Source organism: Frieseomelitta varia, unplaced genomic scaffold, assembly GCF_011392965.1.
Source record: "Frieseomelitta varia isolate USP_RPSP 00005682 unplaced genomic scaffold, Fvar_1.2 scaffold_462, whole genome shotgun sequence".
Lineage (NCBI taxonomy): Eukaryota > Metazoa > Arthropoda > Insecta > Hymenoptera > Apidae > Frieseomelitta > Frieseomelitta varia.
Genome location: NW_025110215.1, coordinates 51,819 through 79,797, shown reverse-complemented (window position 1 = coordinate 79,797; position 27,979 = coordinate 51,819). Strand labels below are relative to the sequence as shown.

At 38.9% G+C, this 27,979-nt stretch overlaps 1 protein-coding gene across 8 annotated transcripts in view; it reads right to left on the bottom strand.

Annotated features, from left to right (window-relative positions):
• The window catches only part of LOC122532648 (disks large 1 tumor suppressor protein), a 122,791-nt gene that overhangs the window by 80,291 nt on the left and 14,521 nt on the right, over positions 1-27,979 (bottom strand). For 7 of the 8 annotated variants that reach the window (XM_043661619.1, XM_043661622.1, XM_043661624.1 and 4 more), the window contains 2 exons: positions 26,669-26,831; positions 24,311-24,446 (listed from right to left, as the gene is read on the bottom strand). In XM_043661619.1, the coding sequence (XP_043517554.1) occupies positions 24,311-24,446; positions 26,669-26,831 (299 nt within the window). The remainder of the gene's footprint in view (positions 1-24,310; positions 24,447-26,668; positions 26,832-27,979) is intronic. The other variant, XM_043661620.1, reaches the window with a different exon arrangement.

Here is a 27,979-nt window from a genome sequence, read left to right as displayed (position 1 = left end):
TTTGGGACAGAAAATTCGCGACGTGCGTGGCACGTGATTCCCGCGCATGAGGTTAAAGTAAATTTATTACCGAGAGGCGACAGGAACGATCTCGTAACGTAATTAACACGAATAACGTTGTACTTTGATAGGGAACAGTCTCCTGTGTTGCACTTGCCGCACGAACGATCACACACACACAACACACAACACACACACACACACCGCGGTACACGCTGATTCGCAATCGAAATTAAATCGAGAAGGAAGGACAGTTCGACGACGTGTAACGCGAAAACGAAGAAGCCTCGCGATGTTCCGAGCGATCCAGGAGGCCGTTCCTCCTTTTCCACCTCGTCTCGATCGTTTTCTGACTCACACGCGTGTCCGGACGTGGCTCTTAACCACGGAGACAGACAGAAATCCGAAAGCGGAGAGGGAGAGGCTCCGAGATGATTACGAATGCAATACGCGTGCCGCGAACCACCACGATCAAAGGCCTCTTTAATCCTTGACGATTGAACGTCGTTCCTTTCTCTCGCCTTCTTTCGTCCCCTTTTCGCTCGCCCTTCCCGCGGGATGGCCGACAGTTTCTCAGGAAATTCAATCGAGGTCCGTCTTCTTCGTCACGCAATCTGGGTTAATTCTGTTATGTCGCGGGACCGACCCCAGGGAAAGGGGGGAGGCGAAGGAGGAGGAGAAGTGTTCCATTCAGTATTCACGGCGGAGTAGCGATGGAAAGGATTTGCGGTTTCTTGAGGACAGATAGCGTCTCGTGGGGTGCTATTCCAACTGCGTGATTGTTTATCACCTGTGAGCAGGCTGCGGATTTTTATAAAATTACACGAGAGAGAATATAATTAAAGAAATCGAGTAGAAAATTATTTTTCGTATAGAAAGCACTATATTTTGTATTATATTTATAATATTAAATATAATATTAAATATAATATAATATTATATTAAATATAATATTAAATATAATATTAATATACTATTTATATTATATAATATAATAATATAATATTGTCTTTTATTATACGCACTCCGTGCAATTTTGTATCTTCAAGTTTCGCACGAATGCAAAAGAATCCGCAGTCTAGTTATGACTCATACCGGATGAATCATTCACGGTAATTGTTTCAAAAGGAAAAGGTGTAAAGTGTTCCTCGAATTTCGGGAAAACGAAGATTCTTCGTGGTACACTGTGAGAGTAATAATTCGCGCAGATAACAAGTATACTGAACGAGTAGTTATATACATTAGCTTAGTGAGTAGATGAGTATCGAGTGAGAAACAATTCAGAGAATGCACGTAGAGATTTGGCATGCATGGCATTATGTGGGAATTCACTATGGTCAAGAAGCCAGGGGAGTATGTACTATGAGAATCAATGAAGAGCCTCGAGAGAGAGTTCAGAGATAAAACTTTTGTCAATAATTTTGTTGACAGTGAATCACTACAGATTTCGTGTCGTTTTTATCTTCCCATTAACTGTATCTACCATAAATAGAAAATCAGACAAAACAAAAAAATTGATAAAATAAAATTTCATTTTATAAATCTGTGTATTATACTGTGTCGTTTGTCTTTGTGACTTTGTGGTAAATATTGCAACCACCTGAAAATGTCTACCATTTGACACGAAGAAAGGCGGATGAAATATTCTTGCCTCGATAATAGACGGAGAAAAATAAGATACGAATCATTATAAAAGATTAGGCAATAATCTCAGCGTTTCTAAAAAAGAACGGGATAAAGTTTCTTTCCCCTGTCACAAAACGCAATATATAAACACGAAATACAAATATGAAAAGTATGAAAAAACATCGGCTGCCTACGTAATTGACGAATCACGTAACCATTGTCAAATAAGCAAAAATCATGCAACTACGCCTATTAGTCGCGTGCACGAGAGTATTACGCGCGTGTACGTACAAAGATAGTCTGAACCGAGCCGGGCTCGAAAACTTTCTACTGTATTTCCGTTATAATAACGGTATAACGATCGCATCACCGGCGCGGCGGCGTGCTTGCTTGCTTGCTTATATTTTCTGTGTGTATCGATACCGTGAAAGAATAGCAGGAAGTCGAGAACCGCGGCGGTCAAATACGAAATACACAAGGCGGCTAGAGACCGGACTGAGTGAGTGTAAGATGCTAAGCCAGATGATAAGCATTCCAAAGCGTCCTTTTGAATCACGTAACGAAGACACGTAGTCAACCACGCCATTTTCCCTTCCACGTGTGCTGTTCCCCTCTTCCACTCCTTCCTTCGTTCCTTCTCACCTTCATGCTACTCCTTTTCTTTTTATGTAAACGCGCGAACGTGCGAACGCGACGCGCCGTGTGATTCATTCAAAGGAGAACGTCTCGGATTTTCCTCCGCGTTCGCTGCACTTGCGATTTCTTCGCGAATGACGCGATCAACTGCAGTTGATTTCGATGTAAGATTTCTTTTTTCTTTTTTTTTTTGTTAAAACTGTTCTACTGCTAGCATTTACTGTACTTTTCTTCGAGGAAATGCAACTGCAAATGCTTCGAAGAGGAAATGGTGTGAACGCGAAGAAAATATTTTCTTTGACGTACAATTATTTGCTCATTGTGAGATTATTTTATTATCGATAAAAAGTCGACAAAAAGTTTTAACTTTAATCCTGACAATCAGATGATTGTGGCGAGATCATTTCGAATATCATACAATTATAAATATATATCTTATGTTACATGAAAAGGGATCATTATATAAAATTGTTTGTAGTATGTAAAATTAATATAAAATCGGAAATATCTTGTTAAAATTTGTTAACATGTCTTTATTTTTATTCATATACGGGAATAAAAAGCTAAAATATTGAAAATTATCTGTTTCGAAAGGTTAATGTACGTTTTCAACCAATTCGAAGACAAAACGATTGCCAGAATTGATATTCGATCAAAGAGTGAATCAAGTCGATAACATGAGTCAAGTCTCGACTTAAGTGTGACTCATACAGACTTGTTCTCAGCGTGCGAACCCGCCAGACACTTTGATTTTAATTTGCAATTTATGAACATCAATTAGTCATCGTTTGTAATAAAGCATCGACATTCTTGTAGAGGATAATCAAATGAGAAATCGAAATTAGTAATCAAGAATGCAAATAACAGGGTCTTTTTCAAGGAGAGAGAGAAGAGAATCGGGACTCGAATCCAAGATTTCATTTGGCATCGAATCAGTTAAATGCCGAAGAAACTTTACTCGAGTCTGAAATTATATCTACCCTGATAATAAATAACGTTTGTTAAAATCGATATTTCTATTTCATCTCTCGATTTTCATTAAGAAATCGATTAAACAAAACTGAATTTAGTATAATAATAATAATATTAATAATATTCTTCTGTAAAATCGATATTCCTACTTAATTTCTCGATCTTGAATTAATTGTCTAAAAAAACTTTACTTGAGTACAAAATATAAATTATATCTACTTTAATAATAACATTCTTTACAAAAATCAAACATCCCTGCAAAGATCTCTTAATTAAACCAAAAAATTTCGTTCAAGAAAATAATACATAAATACAAAAGATACTCCCGAGTAATAACATATTTCAGTTTAATCTCTCAATTAAATATCTCCCCCAAAAAAAAACTTTGTAACGCGTAAATGTAAAAATATAAATTAAATCTACTCCGAATAACAAACCATTTTCAAATCGTTTATATTTCTCATTGAAATTCCTCGGGACGAATGAAAATCCAGAAAAAATATCCAATTCGGAGCAATTAAAACTCACAGGCCTTCCTGCGCACCGCAAAAGCAAAGTTTCGATATTCGCTTGGTCTCGTTACAATCGAGATGCGCGACTCTGTTCTTCTGCAGAACATCGCGGACACGGGCCGATGAATTAAAATTAGAATCGGACGGAAGGTCGCATCCGAGCACCAGGCGAGTCTTATTATGCACAGAGATGCATTTAAAGGAATCATCTGCGCGCTAGAAACATCGCAGCTCTATACGCAGTTCGTGACACAGTTCGCCACAATGCCGCGCATTAATCGCATAACCGTTCGTTGCGCAACAACCATCGGTTCCCCCATTGTATCCGCGAGTTGTGTGTACCGCACGTCCGCCATCGTTCCCCGACGACGCGTTCGACGATAATAATGGTCCTTTGTTTTTCTTTAGCCTAACGAAAACGATAACGAAACCATCGATAGATCTGCACGTGTGTCTCGTGCATGTTTGTTTTCCATCGCGGCGTAAATAACAGAGGCAAAGACACGTGACGATTTTCTCGTGGATAGAACAATGCTCGCCACGTGCTTCACCGGTACGGTGGCCAATTTTCTGAATTCTACGTGGATAAAACGGGAACGAGAAAAATATTATCGCACGCGAGAGCAATTGCGAGTCATTTAAATTCTTCTAATAAAGCGTTTGACTTGTCATAAATATTCATCTGTCGGTTAATAAAATGTGGTTCTCAGCGTAGATATGCATACGCTTGACCATCGCGTAATTTTTTGAATCTACGGAGATAAGGAAAATAACGAAGGTAGAAAGAGTTATTTAAATTCCACTGATACGAATTTTAAAGCACTTGAATGTTAAGATAATTGTCGATGAATCAATCGGGCGAAAGGGATTGTAGACCTAAACGGGCCATTTATGGAAATTTTTGTTTCTCTCTTTCTCTCTCGTGTTAAAATGAACAAGATTTTTCAAAAATCGTCTTAAATTAATATTCCCAGTAGATAGAACATAGGAGTTGTAAATTCGTTATTGAACAAAATTTATTACATGCAATTTGATTAATTTGGCCACCGTGTGTCACAGACATAACACGTTTTGCAAGACGATTTCTACGACTACAGAATATCTTTCATTCACGAAGCAGTAAAGAATAACAGAGAGAAAAAAAAAAAAAAAAATACGTCGAAATCATCTCTCAACTTCAGAAAAATAATTGCTTCCACGTTGGAGAAATTAATTCATCGAAGCGGCTTCTTCGAAGAACTGTAATTACACAGTTCGTGTAAAAAGTACGAACGGGGGTGGAGAGGAAGGTTGCGCGAGTTACACTTAGAATTTTCTTGCGTCGTAACAAAGTTTCGCCGGATCGGGCGAACGGGTTATTTCCCGTCAGCAGTACCTTCCGGTTCGACGCACGATTATATACCCCGGCCAGAATCAGAATCTCCTAGCTTCTGATGAGGGTTAATTTCGTTATTCGGCAAGTGTTTGTCCACTAGGGCCGTTGTCATGGGAATGAACCCCGGGTCGACGAGGTGTTCAAGGAAATTTAACGTCTATCTGCCTTTCTCTGGATCATTATAATTAAGCGCCGATGGATTAAGCGTACGATGCTGGGGTGACTGTGATTGTGGATGTTCTCTGGCTCGATAATTTCACGGTAGAATTGTAATGTAATGTCTAAAGTAAATATAAAAGACATAAACGTAATTGTAATATCCTCTATTTTTCATTTTACCGAGTTAATCAATTTTTCAACGGTTCGTTATGGCTCGAAAAACAATCGAAGAATTACGTGAACCAAGTAAACGAACGGAATCGAGAAAATCGTAAAATAGTCTCGTTGGATTGCTGTTACGATATTACAACTAATTCCATCGACTAAAGATTTTAACAAGAAAAGTATATTTGTACGACAGAAATCATTTTTCGTGGAAAATAACTTACTAACTGATTAAATTCTGAATCTTTCATGTATTATAACCACGAAAACATAGCGAAGAACAATTTCAATAACATAGCAGTTTAGTATTCAGTGTAGTTCTCATCTCTCAAAAATAACTAAAACAAAACCGAGCGAAGAATGTAAATCTTCAGATTGAAATAATTCTTCCGACATACCTTTTCATTGAATTATTCCTAACTATTCCTACGTTATTATATTATATTTTATTTAATTATTATTATATTATATTTTATTTAATTATTTATTAATTTCCCTAGATTATTATATTATATTTTATATAATTTTACAATAAGCAATAAAGAGGATCGATGTTGTCAAACATAATTCAACTCGTTAAACGTAGCTCAAAAAGAAACGCTCTGGTAAAACAACTGCGTCACAATTATACTCTCTCTTTCACTCTCTGTCTCTCTCTCTCTCTCTCTCGTTAAAAAATAAGCCGAGCACAAAACCGTAACACTCTTGTCACATGAGCTTTTCAACAACGAATCTACGTATCACACGTACGATTAGCAGCAATCCACGATCGACATGGTCAGCGATAACGACGTTCATCAACACACACACACACACACAGAGAGGCCTTTCTGGATATCCAGCGAGAATTGTCCTACATAGATTCTCCAGAGCTGCTACCACTTTCGAGAGGGACAGGGCGAACTTCTACGTAGATAAACTTGTTTAACGAACGAACAAGGAGTGTCTGTCCACGGTCTGGCAGATCGTCGGCCAGCCCTCTGAGCCAGCAGCCCTCGGCTAGAATTGTCAGCAACGAGATTTCGCTAACTTCGCGCGAATCATAGTCGCCAAATGGATCTTTTCATCTCTCTCTCTCTCTCTCTCTCTCTCTCTCTCTCTCTCTCTCTCTCTCTCTATCGCTTTCGGCTGACCCGTGTGTCACAACCTTGCGCGCGGACCACGATGTTTCATAGCGTGTCCCGCCCAACTGCCGAGAAACTTATCTAATGTAATTTCAGGTTCGCTAGACTGGTATCGGGGTCGGAGTTCGCGGGGTTAGAAGTGGGAAACGGTTATCTCGTCGTTTTCGGCTTGTTGGACACATACAGGGGATACAATGGTGACGGATATTTGTAATGGAAAATTGATGGGCTCCGAATGAGACTCTTATCTTCAACTAACAATGGAATCTTTTTTTCCTGTCCGTCTTTCGCTTTACTTACTAGAATAAGGTCCCGTGTACATTTTCTCGAAGTTTCTGAAATTTTGCATCACATGCTTTATTTCATTTCGTACGTTATAGTTTATTCTCTTTCAAACTAATACACGATGGATATCTTCGAACATTGAGATTTATTTACATGCCGAGTTACAATTGTTTAAACAACAAATTTCAATTTTTATATATATTTAGATCCGTTCCGAGCTTGACCAGTGTAATCACGATAGTCCTAACTTGTCTAATTGATAAGAATATTTCACGTAACAAACGAAAAATTCCAATAACCGTACGCTTTCGTGAGAAACTGTAGATTTTGGCAATATTCTATAAAGAGAAGCAAAGGAGAAAAGAAAATGTTCAATGTCAAAATCATTGAATGATCGAAGAAAGAAAGCTTCCCGACTGACCCGCGAACGTCTCCTTTCGAAAAAGAAAAAAAAAAAAAAGCGTCGCTTTAATCTCCGTCACCGGTTAGAAAGGATCGCGACAGCAGCAATCTGCAGATATTGATTTATAGCGAGAAACAAAAGGATCCAGGGACTGTCAATGGCGGAGAAGGCGAGACCAGACACCACCTGCGGCCCTTTTGATACCCGCCAAATGAAAACTTCGCCACGAACAGGTCCCCTGTCATCTGTCGTCAACCCTTGATGCCATCGTTGTCCCTTCCCTCGCCGTAAACGCGCCTGTTAAACGTTATTCTGGTTCGGTCACGTCCAAAGAGAGAGAGAGAGAGAGAGAGAGCGAATTCGTTTGAAACATTCACTCGCCTCGGTGTACGTATAATTCGAAAAGCCAGACAGGGTTGCAACGTCAAAGAGGTTCGTTTATTTTCTTTCTCTTGTCTCTCACCCTTCTGTACTCCGTGCGTTGTACGCGCGTAATGAGCTATGAAAATTTCGCATCCGACACGCTTGATACGTTTCTACTTCTCTCGTCTCGTATCCTTCGTGCGCTTTGACTCACCACCGGGTTTATCCATTTAAATAAGTTCCTCTACCGTTTCGTCGAGGCTTTGTTTGCTCGACGCCCGTGTTTCTATGATATCTCTGTTTCGTTTGTCGTTTGTTTTTTTCTCCTTTTTTTTTCTCTCTTTTTTTTTCACTTTTCAGCTTTTTCTCGCGGATTTCAATTGAAATTCTTCCGACTCGCGCTGACAGAAAAGTTTAATAATTCAACTGGGATGAAAAAAAGAAACCTCTTCTTTTTGTTTGTACAAGTTTCTTTTTTTTTTTTTTTTTTCCTGAGCGCAAACAGGGACAGACACGGTTATATACTGTATTCTTCCAACTCGAACCGATACTTTCGAGTTCTTGCACATCCATGTATTATCGAACTGTATCGTGTATTATCCTTGGTATTGATTTTGCGCCTCTTGCGCTAGTAACTGGTTCGCGGACCATAACGAGTGACCAAACCGTACACAATAATTCGTCTTCTTTCTGAATTCATCGGCATATGACTGGATAGAAATTACTACGAAGTAATAAATTTATTATTTGTTTCGCTTGGGTTACATTTCATATACTTAAAACTGAGAAAATGTCGCAATTTTGAGCCAAATATTTTCGACGTGCATCAGGTACCTCATCCCAGCGCAAGACGTTAAGATCGTTCGCGCGACGATCGGCAACGATAACGCGTTAACGACAGCTGTCATTGCGTTACGAAGTGAATAGAATCGTCAGCTACAAGGCTAGATATCTATCGTGGCCTTCATTTCGAACCGAATGACGGTTTATGAGTTCACGATTACGTGCAGAACCTACGTAACAACGCGAACTATCTGTCACAAACGAGGTGTCCGCCCAGCTTCAATTTTTACTGCGTGCCCGATTTCCAACCGGCCATTACGTCCAGTTTAGTCGCGAATTATCTCGTTCGCCCGTTTCCATTGAACCTTTTCGGCATTTCAGCGACACAGACAGAAATTAAACAGCTTGTGACTTGCACGTGCATTTTCAAATTGTTCAATAAAATTTCAAAACATCGAAACTCTTCGACGGTAAATGTTCGAATACTCTGGTGAACCAATGTACGTGTACATTTGAGTTTAGAGCTAAAACACGTAAAAATTTTCAAAATATTGCAATTTAGTCTCCTTAATCAGCTTATCAGCTGATATTTAAAAGAAATCTTCATTCCCGGTCCTTGTCGTAAGTTTTCTTCTATGATATTCGTATAAAATATCACCGACGTTTTTGCTGATTCAGAGGAAACGCCAAATGAGGCGTTCTTCAATGTAGAATAGAAATCCAGTGACACAGTCGATAAATTCATCGTGAGATACTCATCGTCCAATTTTTTCCACTCGGCCACCTCATTTTTGATTAATACTTCGCGATTCGGGTCGAAAGAAACTCCATTTATAATACAATGGACCCGTATGGATTTCTTCTCGGCGAGAAATGATCTCGAAATCCTATCCACACCGTGTTTGCGTTTACTTTTTCGTTCGCAGTAGAGTAAAATGCCGCCAGCGCGCGAGTGTGTACGAGAGAAAGAAGAAAATCTCGGGGTTTAGCTCGGTTGACGATTTGATTGTAAGTCCATTGTCACGTAAGTCCCCACCTCTTCCCAGTGCCGAAGAAATTAAGCTCACCGTGTGCGGCTATTTTACGACAGGCGAAATGAAAGAGGAAATAGAGGTGGTCGGAAGAGGACGATTATATCTAGGAGCTATTAACGAAGTCGAAGTTAGTCGACAGTTAACCTCTTGCGTTGGAACTACGTGCCACGCACGTCAAAAATATTTGTCCGAAAATTGCAATATTTTCTCAGTTTTAAGTACATTGAAATATAACCCAGGCGAAACAAATAATAAATTTAGCACTTCTTAGTAATTTCTATCCAGTGATATACCGATGAATTCAAAAAGAAAGCGACGAATTTATTGTATACGGTTTGGTCACTCGTTATGGTCCGTGAACCAGTCAGTAGAGCAAGAGGTTAACAAAAGCGAAAAACTCTCGTGCGCTTGTGTGTGTGTGTGTGTGTGTGTGAAATTTTGAAATAAACTGCAATCGACCGCGACTTTGACTGACTCCGGAAACTCTGTATCAATTGCATAAAACAGGGCCGAACCGGAAAAAGAGTTTGAAACAAGAGCTCCGCTCCCAGGTGGCTTGCCATCGCTCTCGCACGTTTTAACTTTATCTTCCTTTCAGTTAAACGAGTGCTGAAGAACAGAGAAAGTTCGTACGGATTAACGAACTTGAGAAATGAAAGTTTATAAAAAAGACGCTCGAAATTTTTCCCATGCGATTTTTGAGTCCGAGGAACGCGGAAGCACGAGGAAGAGAATGGTTCTTCAAGTTACGCGAGTTGTAAAAAAATAGAGGAACTTCGTACGAATTAAAGCATTCGGGGATATTCTTATTTGAAATCATCCGTCTTAGATGATTTATTGGATAACTATTGTAAAACTTTTTATTCTTTTACAGTTCGATTTTTTACACCCAACAATGTAAATCGCGGCAGCCATTGAAAGTGATAAATTGCAGGAGACATGCAAAAAAACTAATAAATAAGAAAATATAATTGTACGAAAATTACGCTGCACTGTCTCGATATATGATCAAATGGATTGTACAAAATCTTTTTATCTGCAATTTTATCCAATAAATCGTCTAAAATTCAGCGACGTACCATCGAAATTTATGGGAATATCCTTTTGCGAGGAATCAAGATTTATAACAGACAATGATTTAAAAAATTCAGAAATAAGTTCGACGTGATTTTCAATTTTGAAGAACGCCTAGTGTACAGAGAGGAGTAAAAAAAGAAAAAAAAAAGGTAAGAGTGGATTGCGTCAGAGATACTTTTCGCGTCAATTTTCAAAGTAATTGATGGCGCAACCACGACCGGCCGCAAGCTTCACAAACAGCCGCAACCCGAGCACAAGAACTTCTCCCGCCCATTTTTCGTCCTTTGTGCCACGATCTTGGCATAACTTCTGCTCGGTTAATGAAGCACCCCGAGCACTCACCGCAGCGATAACCACCAACTTTGATCCTATCACTCCGCATCGCCTTGTACCCTGCTTGCTATCTTGGATATTCCGCGAAAACGGTCCGCGGTAACTCGTTCGATTCTTTGCAAACTTTCCACGTGGTTCTTTCATTCTCCGATCCGTAACATTAAATTTTTAGGGTATACTACGAGGAAATTCCGTCTGGGTACAGGAGCAAGTCATCATCTTGCAATTTAATACACTGTTGTCAAATTCACATCTCCAGATATGGCTATTCTGTTAGCAATGACGTTTGAAACTTTGAAACTTTCAGATTTCTTCAAATTTCACAAAACTACAAAATCCACAACGAACGAGGAGCGGATCCTTGGAATTTCCTTTCACAGTCTTCTTCATTATTAAAAGTTTAATATAGCTTAATAACGTGGAAGAATTTGAAAAATGAGTACAACAATGTACAAAAATTTTACGCTGGCAAGCTAAAAACAAACAACAAATACTTCCATCTGCTGGACACTGTCGATACAGCCCACACAAATATGTTTATGCCAAATTCCATTCCTTTCGTATCTTTTACAAGTGAAGAGTTATTCAAACATGTCGCCAAAAATTCTCGATCCGGCCTACTGTGCACGATTTTTCGATTTATCGCGCGTGAGCATCGAAAGAGAAAATCCACAATGGATCGTGCACCACCTACGACTCGCTTCTTACACGGCTGGAGGATTATTTACACGACACGGACCGTGAAAATCCTCGATTGGATACTCAACAAACTTGTTTACGAGCGGTTTGAGCCCCGAAACCGGGGCAGCCCCTCAATGGCCGATACATGTCGATCGAGCAATGGAATTTCCTCTCCTCTACACCCTCGTTTTCGTTGCTCTCTGTCCCTACTGAGGGATCAATATGTTCCTGCCGTGGCAGCGACGAGCCAGTGAAACGTGCCGGAAAACTCGTGGCGCCTTCCAGGAGGCCCGACGATAAATCTTGATTCTCAGACATCGATATGCCAGACGGTTTCGAGGAAATAACTGTGGGTCGCAGGGTGGGATCAATGCATCACTTCACGGGGGAAGAAGGGAGGGGAAATAATAATAATTTCAATCGATAGCTAGCAATGCTGATCCCGCGTTGCCGCACACTTTGTTCTGGTACGCGTTGCTTTATCTTGCGAACCGCGTACCTGACCTCGATTATTATTGACTGCTCGTAAAACGAAACGAGGCATTATCGCGCGCGTGCTGGGAAAAATTGTACGATTGAGACGTAATTCTCTTTTTCCTGTTTCTTGTTTGGCGATTTTCGCGATTTATCCGAGGCAACGGCACGTCAAGTTCCTCGATTTAACCAAAAGTGAGTTTTGGAGGAATCGACGGTATTATTGGGGATTCGGGGATTTCGAGAGATATTATATTTGGCGGTGGAAAATATTGGAAGAGGGAGAAGGGTTGATATCGAAGAAAGAAAACGAAGGAAATTATATGATGGAAACTGGACTCGGTGATTTTCTATTTCATCACTTCTTCACAATCATTGCGTCACATAAAAGTCAGAAACATGGACATGTATTTCTGTCGCGCAGTCTTTGCATTATAGCGTGGAAATCGTTTTTTTTTTTTTTTTTTTTTTTTTTTTATTTTCACAGACAGATTTAAAATTAAAACGGAAATTTCCCCGTCTTATTTGTCATTGTTCATTCGACAGGAATTTCCAGACCCCGAATTGTCCTCCGTTGATCGGTATAATGAAGCCAATTCACCGAAAGGTTGCAAATTACACGGTGACGCGCCAAACTCGCTTTATTGATACAGCGATTGACGTATCCCTCGGGAACAAACACAACAATCAACCTGTCGAAACAGTCATTTGCGTTCCGAGTCTTCGTTAATTGCGCCGCTGCGCTTGGTCGAGAGTGACCCGACGTGTCTAACTACCAACTCGATACCGTCTATAAACTTATACATATTTTAATCAATGCGACACAACACTGTACCGACTTGCGAATTCAATGCAACAAATAGACCGATATTTGTGCGATTCTACGTTCCTGTAATCTTCGAAACGATTTCTAAAGAAATAGAACTTAAGTAAAAATTTGTTTAACTATTGATTAATAGCGAGCTGTTTGTTAGAATTGAAAGGAAAAAAAAATTACAACATATTAGTAAAATAAAATTTTTTTTTTAATTAATCTTGTGCTCCTCTTCGAACGCTAGAATGATTTAAAGAGCTAAAATATCCATTAAAAAAGAAAAGATGGATCTGATATATAAAAAAATTTGCTTCCAGATACGTGGAAAGAAATTCTAATCTGACTTGACCATCAGCTCGTCGATACGAATTTATTAACTTAATAATTTATTAAAATTATGCGTTGCCCGAGCGTTAAATATTATAATAAGCACTTCACTTTGCATATTGTGTACATGCTCTAGATTTTTTCACTTATAAATGCATAAGTACCTGCAATCTATTATGTATTATCGTGTATATTAATATGCAATTTATCTATGGTATCCTCAAGTTTGAAATACCTATCAGTTTCATATTAAAAAAGAACAAACTGGTAAATAAATCTGGTTTTAATTACAAATATACTCGTGTCTTAAATAAGTAATAGTAATAGTGTTACAAATGAAATAAAACTGATAGTACGTTTCACTCGGCAAAAATGCAATTGCACAGTCAAACACGAACTAGCACTATTTTATTTGCAAATACGAACCGAATGTCGGTCAATAATTCGTTACGACTGTGATTCGTTATGGTAATTTCGTCGTCATGGTCGTCGCGAAGTCAAAAGGTGGTCCCATTAAAAGAAAATCCCTTGAATCTCGATTGCCGAATCTACAATTGTTTCGCGAAGAGTGTGTGTGTTGTATATTCGAGTATTCACGCACACCAAACAGAATCAACGCACATAGCCAGCCTCACTTTCCCCGGCGCCAGCTATCAGATTCGACGTAATCGATCCCGACCTTCAGACTTTCGGGCATTCTTAAAGCGCGAATTTTCGTGCTTTTCCTGCATACGCGACAATGCGTCCCTGACCCAAAATTTACACTTCAACTCTTTAACTCGTCTTCCAATTTTCTACTAAATATCTCCTTTTTTTGGAATTTTCTTTCATCTCTGTTTATATTGAAATTTGAGATATCTACAATGCTTGCCTCTCTTTGACAAACAAATCCGTGAAAATAAATCCTCCGTTTCTTGAGATATCGCGAACGTTAATCGTACATTTGACTAATAAAATTGAGAATTTTCGTACAACATGAAACTGATCGATTTGGTTTCAGGAGACAAATCCCGCTCGTCATTCAAACAGAAAAAAATTGTGAAACATTGCACGATATAATACGCCGAAAGGACGTATACTCTCGAATCCAGCCATCCAGAATCTTCACGAGCCAAACGAGCTAAACGTGAAAAGGGATTCGCTTGTATCAACGTCACTCAACGAGAAAACGACGGAGAACGAACACGCGTAAATGGCGTTCGCGGCTGGCCGCGATTAGGCGAGCATTTTTCCATTAAAGCTGGCAGAAATAATAGACGAGGAAACATGTGTAGTTCTCGGACTGAAGTGACGAACGGTTTCGCGGCGGACAATTTCTGGAAAAGGAGGAGAAGGTACTATGCATCGAAGAATAATGGATTTCCCCGGCACCAGATGATCCTCCATTATCCGGACGGGTTGAACGGGCTAGAATTTTCCGCAGGCTTCCACCGGGAGAAAAGCTCCGCGAATTTTTATCCGAGGGACACTCGCTCTTCTCTCTAAACGCGACACCCAGCATCGCGTCATTGTTCTCCGCGTTCTTTGCTGTTCACCGTCAGCTTTTATTCGCCATTTCTCTTCAACTTAACGACCAGCACGGCTCGGTGCTAGCCACTGGCAACACGCACGACACGGGGATGTTTCATTTTCTGATTATCTGGACACTTTTGTTCACGCGGGAACAATTCTCCGTATCTCTTCTCGCGTTTCTCGATCGTTCAGAGTGAATCTAACGATAAGACCGCTACTTTCGAGGTAACATTTCACGGAGGATCGAATATAATATAATATAATCGCTACAGTGAGAAACTGATCTTTTCAAGGATTAGTTATTGGCTAAACAGATGGAGATTGTGTGTTTTATCACATATGGCATGGCAAAAGAATTGTCAAAAATAAACGTTGAAAGGATTTAATGGCACGAACTAGAAACTACGTCAAAATTCATTCAAATTTATTAATGATTTCACATCTTCTTTCAAATGACTGTAAGAACGTGTCCATTAATCCTACTCATTTCACGAAATTCGCTTCTTTAGAAAGAATTGGTCGAAATCACGGAAATTTGCCTGCTGCGTCCAACAACGATGTTACGACGTTGCCTGCAGTTTACACGTTAGTTTCGTTCAACCATTTGTATTCAACCATTCATAGCCTTGTGATTTAAAATCAAATTCAAAATTAAAAAAAAAAAGAGAAAACTCGAAACTAAATCAAACTCTGCGTTTGGTCCTTAATCCACGCCACGAATGTAACGATATTACGAAACGATTGATATCGACAGATTTGACAGAAAAACAGCTTTTTTTTTTAAGACCAGTAACAAACGAAAAATGTATCGTGGAACGTTCGGGGAGTTTATGGACGAGAACGATAACGCAGAAGTGGTTTATCAGGATTCGGTGCTATCTCGTTTGAAGACGGGGCCAGATGCGACCAAATATATATCTCTAGATGTGCCAGATCGATACCAGAGCCACCGTGTATTACGTAAGCGAAATTGTCGAAAGCCAGCAAGCTCGCTCGTGACCCAGGCCAGCTTTAACCTTGGCCTGCATTCAGGACCGCTGCTGCAGATGTACCAACACAAGTGCGTCGCCGTGTCCGCGCGCACGATCCAACGTTCGTGTGCGTGCTCGTTCTTTGCCAAAGAAAAGGGCGGGCTGCCGCTCCGTTTCAAAATTTAATAAATCCCGAAACGACACTACTTTCGAAAAATATTAGAAAAACGTAAGAAGGGCATTTGCCCTTTCATTTCCAACAGGAGACAATGATCCATTTCAAAAATTTGACACCTCAACACGAATTTGTATTGTAGCGACCTCTACTTCGAAGAGTTTAGATCAACGACATCCATGTTCCGTCGAGATGTGTATTTAATATAAACAATAGAATATTATTATATTTAAAAATAGCTATTAATTTTATTATCACCATAGAAATGTTTACTGACACTNTATATATATTGTAGCCATAGTAGAAATTCTTCATTCGTTATTTCGTTATTTAACTTTCATTTATAGAAATTATTCGTCATTATGTAATCTTCATTAAATTATTAGTAATTGTATATTTTGTGATATTGATAATATTTTTATATAAACAACTAAAATTAATTACGGAGTTATTATTTATTTATAGTATTGTGATATAAATATAAATTATCATAATCACTATAGTATAAATATACATTACGCCATCTGTTTACTGTTAGGTATACTATATTATTAAACTTTCAATATAAACCTTGTATATTTTCCAATAATTGTAAAATTATTTGCTACGTGATTTGCTCAGCTTGGCTTAGATTTTCACAAGCTGCTTCTGTCGCGACGGAGAAACTGTTTTTGAGAGGTTCTGTATACGCGGACAAAATCGAGTTTCGCAAAGTTTACGCGCGCGAGCTTGCACCGTCAAAGTGTTTGCAAGCACACATGTGCGCAGTTCGTAGCTGAACGGCTGCGACTGTGCCAAGAATTTCGCTTCTCCTTTACCCTCTATCCTTTTCCAGAGGGTGAGGCTGACCTCCGACCAGAGCGCCACAACTTCTTTCACAACTACAGACACTCGTGGATAGATTCTTCGCTGTTGACGCGCGCCGCTAACTCTCCCACTTCCGCTTTAAACTCAAACACATCCCAAATCCTCTACAGTGCACAGTCCACACAGTGGCAAATTTAGAAATTTCATTCACATTGTAATTAGAGATGACTGTTATGATTGATTTAATTATCAATTACTAATAAAATCAGCGAGACATTGATAAAATTTGAAATCAATCTGAATATGTATAAAAAAAAATAAGATTTTTCAGCCGCATGCGTGTTTGGTGAAATAATCACAGATTCTTTGCTGTATGAAATATTATTTTAGGACTTTGAAACGAATGCATACGAACAATACAAGATTTTTATTTTACTTATTATCTGCTTATTAGTATTACTATCAGTTTTATTTATTATTCTTTTTCGTTTTACTTAATCTGGATCTCAAACTTGAACATACATTAATAAGTGCAAACCCGAAGATTTGTACAGAATTAATAATTAATAAAAACAAATTAATTCTAATCTAATCAATTTAAATCTCTGTAATTGCAACGTAATTTACTTTCAGTGGGAATGGTGTTTTGAGGATTTTTAATAGAATAGTAAATTAATTGTTTTAAATACTTTTATGCCGCGAGCTGATATGTATTATTAAATATTTTCTAATTATATTAAATATCTCTTATATTTCTTTCCAACTTGATCAATACGTGACAGCTGTCTTGTATCAATGTCTTATATCAATAAAAATTGAAAATATTTTCTATAATACACAGGATTCGTAAAACTACGATTAACGCGTGATTCTATGCTTTTACATCGACACATAATTCATTTCCAAGGGGACATCAAACAGCTTGTGCAAATGAGATATCAATGTGACAAAGAATTTCTATACCGTCGTAAATAAAGCTGCTAAACATAAATTACCACCTGTGTAATATTTTTTTAATTCTCCGTGATAAAGATGCAAATGGTTCAAGGATCGGAGAGATTGCGAGTACTCTGGACTGAATAATAAATCTCCCGACACCAGCCAATGTTTCAACGCGATTTATTACAGCCTCATATCTCTTACATCATCCCCGTATTAATATCCTATTATAAATCTCGATTAAAAGTAATGCTGCCCTAAAAATCCATCTTTGAAGGACCACGTACTCGGTACGTACATTTGTCAAATTTTAAATATTCAAAATAACTTGGTGCCTTAAAGTACAACTGCTTTAATGGAACACGTTCGCAGAGTACGACGTTTCACGTTTCTTTTCATTCTTCCCCATGGAACACCAACAGCGAAAAATTCAGTCGAGTACAAGTGCGCATATCTAACAACACATAAATTAAAACAGAGCCGGCTAACTGGCGGCCAGATCGATGCAGTGGAGGGGGTAGCGCTAGCGACCAGGAAAGTGGGGGAAAAGTCTCGCAGGCCGCCAGTTAGCCGGCTCTGAATTAAAAGATGAAATTCATTCGCTCCCCATCGTGCGTACGTTTCGATCTCGAGAACTCGATCTTCGCGACGTCAGAGAAACGTCACACGCGCTCCATCGCTTCCAGTTGCTGCCACGTTCGAAATTTGACGAACGTATGCAAACCCCCGTAACTAATCGTAAGTACAATTACGTTATTCCGAGCTTTAAGCTCGGAAGTAAGAAAACACGTCAAACGGGCGCGGAGGCTCAGCTGCGTCGAGAATTAATGGAGGCGTTCAACAAGCATCGACTGTGCGATAGATCCTTATACGTTCCGAATATCGCAGAGGATTAGAAAACCATAATTCTCCGGACGGTTAAACACGCGAGTTATTTACGGTAGGGATGTAGCGTTACGCGTGTATGAGCTTAATAATGGGGCTTCCGTTCGCCCTCGATTGCCCGACGCAATTAACTCGCACAGGATAAAGTTAAGCAGCCTCTCTCGGCAAAAACATTCGCCCCGGCAGTTTCCAAAACGTTTCGGGCGAAACCTCGCGCCGTGCGTTCAGACTAATGAAATTCGAATAAACGCCGCGAAGCTTCCCCTAAACACGCGCCAAAACTCTTGATACCGAGGGGTCATTATTTCCCTTTGAATCGCGCCCAACTCCCGGCTGCCCTGTCAGACTTGTTCTCTACGAAAGCACACCGTTCGGTGGAAATTTCGCGCGAGTTTATTTTGAAACCGAGCTCGCAAAGAGACGCGATAGCGGTTATTACAACGCAACGTTTGAGAGAGGTAACTAGCACGTAGGAATGATTCGAGGAACTATAACAAACCGTGGAATTTTTGACCGACAAATTAAGATACTGTTGGTAGGGAAAAGATGAATGCACAGTTTATTATATTTTTTCACGATTATTATATTTTTTTTATTTACGAACTGAAACTTCGTAATTACACTATTTTTTTTTTAATAAAAAAAACTTTATCTTTTTTTGTTTTGCATACATCAAATCCACTCATCATTTCGTAGACACGAGTATACGAATTTAAGAAATATTTTAACTTCAATTTTGTAGAGATAAGGAAATCTCGAAAGTTTGTATGTCTTTTACTTTGTAAATTAAGATTAAAATTATTTTTCAAATAAATATTCTTCGACCACGTTATTACCCCAATACTTTACTTTACTATATATTTTATTATTAAAATATATAATTTAGTATCTAGTATACTTTACTATATATTTTATAATTAAAATATATAATTTAGTATCTAGTATACTTGAGTGTAAGAGAATTATTTTACAGACGAAGTTGTAGAAAGAACAGCATGAAAAACCAGCGTCGCAAATGTTTCTATGAAAGACAGGGAAAACTTAACAACAGCACGGATATTACTGAAAGAGGAGATTCTCTCTCCCCTCTCTGACCATCGGTATTTCACTCTTGTCGATCGGTGTTTATCGATTGGTTTTTTTTTTTTTTTTTGTCAACTCGTTTTCAAGGCGTAAAATACGAGTTGCTTCAAGAAGAAAAACAAGTTAGTACCGTAAGACGATCGATTCGATCAACGAAAAATAGAGAAAGCGGAACGTTAGATTGATATTTGCTCTTAAATCGATCGATTCCATTTACTCGAATGAATCTTTTAAAAAGATCTTGTTACGTTCCAATATATTACATTTGTATCGACTTGTTTGATATTTATATTCTCACAAGGAAATACTAGTAGAGAATACTAATATCGAATCAGTCTATAGTTATTGTATTTTATATTTGTATTAATTAAATATGAAGTTCCGTCGTAATTTTTCGAAGATGCCAATACTATCTCGATCAGTCTCCTCCTTGTTTTCCATTATTCTTCAATTTCGATATAACGTTACGAAAATAACGCTTCTTTTCAAATTAATCCAGAATTCCAGCTGTATTGGCATTGTATGGTTTCTCTAATAATAATTAGACTCGGAATAAATATAAAATCGGATCGTTAGTTATGCAAAATATTATTACGCTCCCAGATTGTACAATTATTTATAATTACTTAAAGGTGGTATTCGCATATTAAAAGATACCACGCCATGAAATGTAGATACGCGTAAATAAACTCATTTAAAAAAAAAAAGAAGCGAATTTCATTGCTTGATAATCAAATATTGCTAATAAACTGTGTCTGTGATTCTAATAATACTGTTGCAAGGAACTGCGAGGATTTTCCACGTTATATTCGTATTAATTTACCTGATGTTCGTAAACACTGTAAGCTGTGGAATGGCTTCGTAATTCTTGGAGAATGCCAACGCTATCTCAATTAACCTTCCCATTACTTTTCGTTATTCTCCAATCCCAATATCTCGCGAAAATTATGTTCCTCTTTCAAAAAGTAAGGATTAATCGTCCGCTTGCTATAGCAAAAATAAACGCGAGCCAGGGGAGGAGGAGGAAATCACCTTTTACAATCTGGAGGAAAAGAGAGGAAACTTCCGCTCGGTCGAGTGCTAAATAATTATCCTAATTTCCCTTAAAGTCGGCGCAAGCCGCGTTTTGGCAAACGTTCGTTTCACAGCCGGGGAATAAATTACTGGCCGCGGCATAATGGTTTCGCCTAATTTACCGAGCTAGAAATTAAAATTTTCTTTTTTCACGTAATGCATCCTCTTATTCTTTTCCTTCCTCCGCGTGTACAGGATGATACAAAAAAAGGGGGCGGGTTCAAAATGTCAGTAGAATAGGTAGTGCTCGCAAAATTAAACAAATCCTAATGTGAACATGACTCGAGAAATTAAACCTAATTCAAGTCCTTCTCAAATCAACCATTGATTCGTTCGACGTCGATGAGAGACTTCCGGTTGGACGGCGTAAGGGTGAAGACGTGTGTGAGATGAAAGATACAAATAGGAGAGCGTTTAAACATGAGGAAGAAGCAAGACGCTCAGACAAGAAGTTAGTGATAGAATGCATAAGGGAGATGGAAAGGCAGACGGGGGAGAAAAAGCCAAATAGGTGGGAAGAAAGAAGAAGAGGAGTAAAGGGGAGACTGAGAATCAGCGAGGACTGGATGAGAAGAGTTAGAGAGGAGGAGGAACGAAAAGCAGTGGGAGTTGTAAAGAGAGTAAGGAAAAGGGTAGAGAAGGTGAAAGTGGAGAGTAGAAGAAGAAAGATCGAAGAGTCGAAATACAACGCACACTACACAGAAATAGCAACAAAAAAAAGGCCAGAATATCTAAAGCAGAGGATGAGAAGAAAGGAGCCTGATAGCAAGGTTCAGATGCAACAATGAAGATAGAGGATTCGTTCGACTTCGATGAATTTTATTTTTTAATAAAACAATTATTATATATTTCTATTCATCAATGCAGTTTGATAAGTTCTATCGATCAATTTTATTTTTTAATAAAATCTTGCATCTCGTATTTTGACAAGTTCTTTTTATAATTGCAGAAAAACGCAAAACACATGAAAAATATAATGTAATACACAACACACAAAATAAGAAGGGACGTTCATTGTTAATAAACAGAACGTTCGAGCAACAGGATATTAATCTTTCGACGCACATCCATTAAAATTTCCTTTCAATATTTGGCAAACGCTACTTATTCCACAAGTTATGAACCTTTCTTTCTCATCAGCCGGTATTCTCGTCCCTCGTTTCTTCAATTCGCGTAAGTCCATCTTCCGACAACGCGAAGTTCGGGCACGCGAAATCCCCGTGGGCGGAATCTCCGTTTCGCCGGCTGCACACGACTCGGAAGAGACTCCTCGAAACTTTGACCGTGGCTGAGAGAGGGATAGCGCAAGAGTTCCCTCACCGACGAAAGAATGGAACGATAGAGGAGCTAATTGCACTTTTGACTACTCCGAGAAACTGTGCCGTTAAATATCGCCGCCAATGGAATATTTCATTAAGTACGGCTACGCGAAACTTCCCTCGCAGCTGTGGTTTCGAAGCATTTATCGCGAGAGTCTCTTTCTCTCTCTGGATATTTAGTATATTTTAACTTCGATGTTTGAGAGAAACTTGACAGAGAGAGAGAGAGAGAGAGAGAGAGAGCTATATTCTTCCTTTTCATTTCCGATATCAATAATCTTAGTTGTCGAGAAACAATTTCGTGAAAAATTCACCGTTACTTTTCTAAAATTCATTCGAGTGTAACATATTGCGAGCAGCAATGCAAGTCAAAATAATTTAATCTTCGGTTAGAGAAACATCAGTAATCAAAGGAAGACTTGCATCGCTAAAATATTAAAGACAAATTACGTTCGAAAACTATGTTTTAATAAATATAATGCAAGATCGATTTCAAGTCGTGTACGAAAATCCACAGAGAACGGCAAACTTGAAGCAACATTTCGCGCAACGCAAATACACACTCCAAACCTTCGCCGAGGGAGTGAATCTATCCCGAATTTCATCGAGAATGTTTATCCTTGAAGATGTCATTCGTTCGAGAATTCGACAGCAAACGTTCACCGAGGTTTGACGAATGCTGACCTTAACCCGCGCGAAACGCAACGCAACGTTGCATAGATATGGAAAGGACGGGGGAAGAATGGAGAGCAACTGGATCTGATGCAGCAGAGGGTGTCCCCGGGGTACATTATGCGTCCAAACCAATCCTGTCGCTGGTATCCGGACCGATTCGATAAGCCCTTAATCCATTGGCAATTAGTCGGTGCAGTGGCCAACGGAAACCCCTTCAACCCCTAAAGCTGCAACCCTCCTCTCCTCCCCCATGATGTAAACGATCGCCGTCTCTATCTATCGCGCGAGCTATTGGTCTCTCCTGTCTCTTCTCTCCTCTCCTCTTTGTCACGGGGTTAATTCAACAGAGTCTCTGTGACTATATAATTAACCGGTGGCCCGTGTATGTTTATGCACAGAATACAGCAGCTGTACTGGGTTATTTACGAAGCAAGGATTCGAAAGATCCGTTCTACAGGACGCTCGTTTGACTTCCGGTTTTTTCTACTTATCGATCATCCAGAGTTGTATCGATCACTGTTATTCTATACTTTAATTTTTACACCTGTTGAAAATAAATAGTTTGCGCGTACAACGTGGGAAAGGAAATTTGCTTCAGTCGATAGTTGTCGTGACTTGTTCGAGACAAAGAAATGTACTTGTACGAAACGTTGTTAGCAAACTGCGAATTTGATGTAAATTGATACGTTACGAGAGTATAACTGTTGGAAATTTAATTAAATAGAACATCGGTGGGGAATTGTTTATTTTAGATATAACTATACTTTGGATATTTTACGTAATTTTGTACTTTAACATTTTCTACAAACGCGCGAAAATCTGCAATTTAATTGTCAGTTGTGTCGCTAATAATAATTCTCGCTGCGGTATTTAACAGTTAGTAAAATAAATTTCTGCGTAGGTTCTCTTTTTTAATCCATAGAAGTACAAACGTGCATAAATATTCGCGATCTAATAATTATTTGTTCGACGAACATACGGTACAGGAAAATCGATATCAATCACGAATATTATCTTTCAGTTTCGCAATTCATTTAACTATAATTTCGTTCAATCGCTACCACGATTCATTTTCGGGACATTAAAAAAGTATAATCTAATGATTATTTTATGATAAAAGTCACAGTACATCGTATTAGTATAATTTTCAGCTGCCCACATATTCGCGGATAACATCAACAACGACGAATAATTCGGTATCGCCAGATTAAATCTACTCGTCATTTTAACTCCATCGTATTTTAATTTCGCCGAGTTTCCTTCGTGACGTATTTACTCGTATATTACGGAGTAACTTAGCTTACTATTCGTTAAAAGGAAGAAGATCCCAGGCGTGATATTCCTCGAGATTTATATTCCTCGCGTCGCATTCTTCCTTTAATGCAACGCGGAACGAAGAAGCCAGGAGCGAACTACCGAAGAAGAATAAAAAAAAAAAAAACAACGAGAGAAAAAGAGGTGAAAGTAAGACGAAGGAACATCGCGCGACGTTCGCTGGTGATCCGTTTTAAAAAGAAGTGTACGTGACGTTCTGGCTCCTTATTTTTCGAAGTGAACGGAAGAGTTTCCGCGCGCGGTGAAAGACATGTATAAAGAGCGAGACACACCGGCATCGAGGAATAACGGCGAGCAAGAGAAAAGAGAAACGAGAGCGCGCAAGGCAGAAGGCGCAGCTACTTCACAGTTTCGTCGTAAAGAAAGGGAAGCATACTTTCGTAAGAACTCACCGTGATACGTCCTCCTGAGAAACAGCTCGTGGCGTGGCCGCGCCATGAAGAGCCAGGGAAGACGCGTGACGTGATTCTTGCGAGTACGGCAGCGTCGAGTTGTTCTCCAGCGCCGACACAGAACCATTTTGTTTTCCTGTTTACAACAGAAACGAATGTGAGAAGAAGCAAAAAAGACGCCAAGAAAATTGACTTAATCCATCGAAGACCGAGTAATAATTTTCCACTAATTTAATGAGACTGTGGACTTTTATGAAAAGGTACGTGTTTGAAACTCTGTAATGGTTTAGAAAATTGCTTTACCAAAGCACCATATTTTACGCATCTTTTTTATACTATATACGTACATTGCATATAATTTCATATTTTTAAAAATTTTCTACAAATGCATGAAATCCACAATTTCATCGTTTTGAAATTGATCTCTTGGTACTTTATGAGATTATACTGTTGACGCTCAAACTTGGTTTGTTATTTTCGGATTTCTCGGGGAATTTAAAAATTTAATCAGTATACAACGAATGCGAAAAGTATTTATACACCTTTATATATTTATGTCATCAATATTGTATAATTATTATATTTGCACTATTGTTAATCATTACATTATTCGTTATGAAAATTCGTTTGACAGCGGAAAATTTCGCGTGACTGCGAAAATTTGTAGAACCCGAAAATGAAACTGAAACGTAGAATCAGATGGAAAAAAAAATATAATGCCTCGTAGGGAAAGAAGTATGTACATATAGCGGGTAAATACTCTTTGTAGCCGCTGCGTTCAATCACGATGTCAAATAAAGGAAGAATGAAATTACTGTGAAAAATATTACAAAAGAGTTTTGAATATGTGCGAATGAAGAAAGACCGAATTACCCAATCCTTTGGAAGGGTAGTAACTTTCAGGTAACTATGTTTGTATAACGACTGCGATGAAATTTCACTCCATTTGATTATATTTCGGAACAATTTCATCCCCTTTTTCAATTCAAAAAAACTGTCTGCACCAGGAGAATTCATTTCGCGTTAACTTAGAAATTCTGAGTAAAACTGATACAATTACGTTCCGCAATTTTTTCAATCGAAATGCAATTCGAATAGAAAAAAAAAAAAAAAAAAAAATCACCGTGCTTTGGACAATTTCTGAACGTGTTCGTGGTGCTTTGCAACCTGCGTGAAACGTGAGAGAGTTTACGAGCTCGTCTTTATGAGCGTCATGAATAAGTTACGCGTGATCGTCGGCGCGGACAAGACGGCTGGGGAATTCGTGGTGAAGTTTCTAGATCAAAAATTCACTTGAACAACGACCACTACGGAGAGGGAAACAGGGTTAGGTTTATCATTCACTACGGCATCTTTGAGATACTTTAAGGAATTACAGGAGGCACGTTATCGCGCGAGAAATCGATCTGCGACTTGCAAAGTGTTTCGCTCGAGTAATCGTTAATCGAACAGAGCGAAAGTCAAAGAATTTTCACGACGCCGTAGTAAACTCAAGCAAAGATCAGGAACAACTTTACGTGTACGTACTTGCAGATACAGAAGGCTCAGAAGCTAGTTACCGTAAGCCATCAAAAATGATTTACGGCGTACAAATGTACCTTGCCTGCTACAAAGATTTATAAGAAAGTAGATTTATAAGAAAGTGTACCATAAGCAAAATTCTGACAAGAATTGAAAAAAATTTCTCAACTTTCCCAGGTTCTCAATCGTTATATTTAGAAAAAAATATGAATTTGCACAAACAATCGCAATGAACAAACTGACAGTTTTCAACAACGAAAACTAAAATTGGCACCAGCCGTTTTGTAAGCCCAGAAGTAACTAACATTCGTTGGCTTCTAATCCCACCGTGTAGCAGTTGGAAAATGACATCGCTTTCAATGTCACGTAAAAACACGCGTACGACACGTTATAAATATTGCCCGGCGAGCCAAGAATTACGTTCTACGAAAGCCAAAATTCTCTCTCCTCGTACGAAACGGAGCAGCAGAAAACGGCCAGCTCGCTAAATGACGAGGAGCATAAAACGCCGCGCAACCCGACGTCCCCCGTTTTCCTTCTCGCAACGGAGAAAGAATTTCCTTGGGCGGCGGAGCACCGACTCGCGTCCGCTGGCCACGAACAAAAGTAACGCGGACACTTTTTCGCGTTGCGTGAAATATTTATCGTTCCGGAAGGCACTGTCGTCGTGAAAATTCGAGGAGAAAAGATCCCCGAAAACGAGGCACAGGAGGGGAGAAAGAGAGAGAGAGAGAGAGAGAGAGAGAGAGAGAGAGAGAGAGAGAATCGCGGACACGACGAAACCAACGCGACGAGTGAATAATATATGTATGTGAACGGAATAGAGGAGAGGCTTACTTGGTTGCGGCGAGAGCGAATTGTCCGAGGCCATCGGGGGTGGTGGCGGGGGCACGATTCCGGTTTCCGGTTTCGCCACCAGAAGAACCACGCGGTCCTGGGTCGCCTTCAGCGTCGCCACCGCCTCCTCGTGCGTCACGTTCTCCAGGTTCTTGTCGCCCTGCTGGAATCAAAGGAATCCGAATGTTTTTCTTTTGTCTTTCTTTTCTTTCGGCCTCAACGCTGCGCGACTGACAACTTCATGCCGAAACTTTAATTGAATTTTATTGGACTTGGTTAAAACACGCAGATCGCTTTTTCTTTTCCTCCTTCTCTGGTTTCTTCGGTTTCTGATAACCGTTCTGCTACTGCCGAGTTTTTTTTTTTTTTTTTTTTTTTTTTTGTTAATCGTAACTTTTTGTTAATCGCTTGGAATTAAAGAGTGACAATATTCGATCGCAGAAGTATTCGACATTTCGATTAATACTGTAATGAGACACAGATGGTTTGAAACAGATCTAAAATGTATATAGAAATTGTGAGATATTTATTGAGAGCACGTATTTAGTAAAAAATCGATATACGTGTCAAAGAGTTATTTTAAGCATGTAAATGTTAAATTTCGTCTCGCTGAATACAATGGATAATTTGAATATTAAATATATAATAATTTAATTGTATTTATATTTATATTCTTTCATTTATTCCAGAATTGATCATCGCGATCATAGCCATAGCTTATTACGGTGTTAATGAAATGACAAAATATTTGATGTAACGCGCGTAATATATTCATGAAAAGTTCCCCCATATTTTCTTAAGCAAATATATTTGTAATTCCCAAGTACATGTATATTTTTAGACTTATTTTGTACTTGATTAACATAATCACAACGATCGTGTCTTAATGCTAGACCGCGGATGTTTAATTTTATATTTTGTACGAAGATAATTGGAAAAATGAAAGCAGGGTAAAAAATTATTTGCCTATTATTAGAATATTGTACTTTAAATATTTCACATATCATTCTCATATCTTTGTATCTCCAAATTTCTCACGAATGCGCAAAAATCCGCGGACTGCTCGTCACAGTCACGGTATTGAAAGAATTTCAAAATATTTCATACAACCAACAAAGTATTGTATTTCTGCCTGCGGTGAAAATTTTCTACAGCTAGAGTACGATCAAATATTTATATTTATGAGCGGAATGACGGAGCAGCGTTTATCACGTCTCATTAATACCACCCGGTGGAGCTTGCAGATAATTCGCGCGAACATAAAAAGCGCTTCCCTTTCCCCGTCTTTTGCATCGCGTGAAATATTTCTCT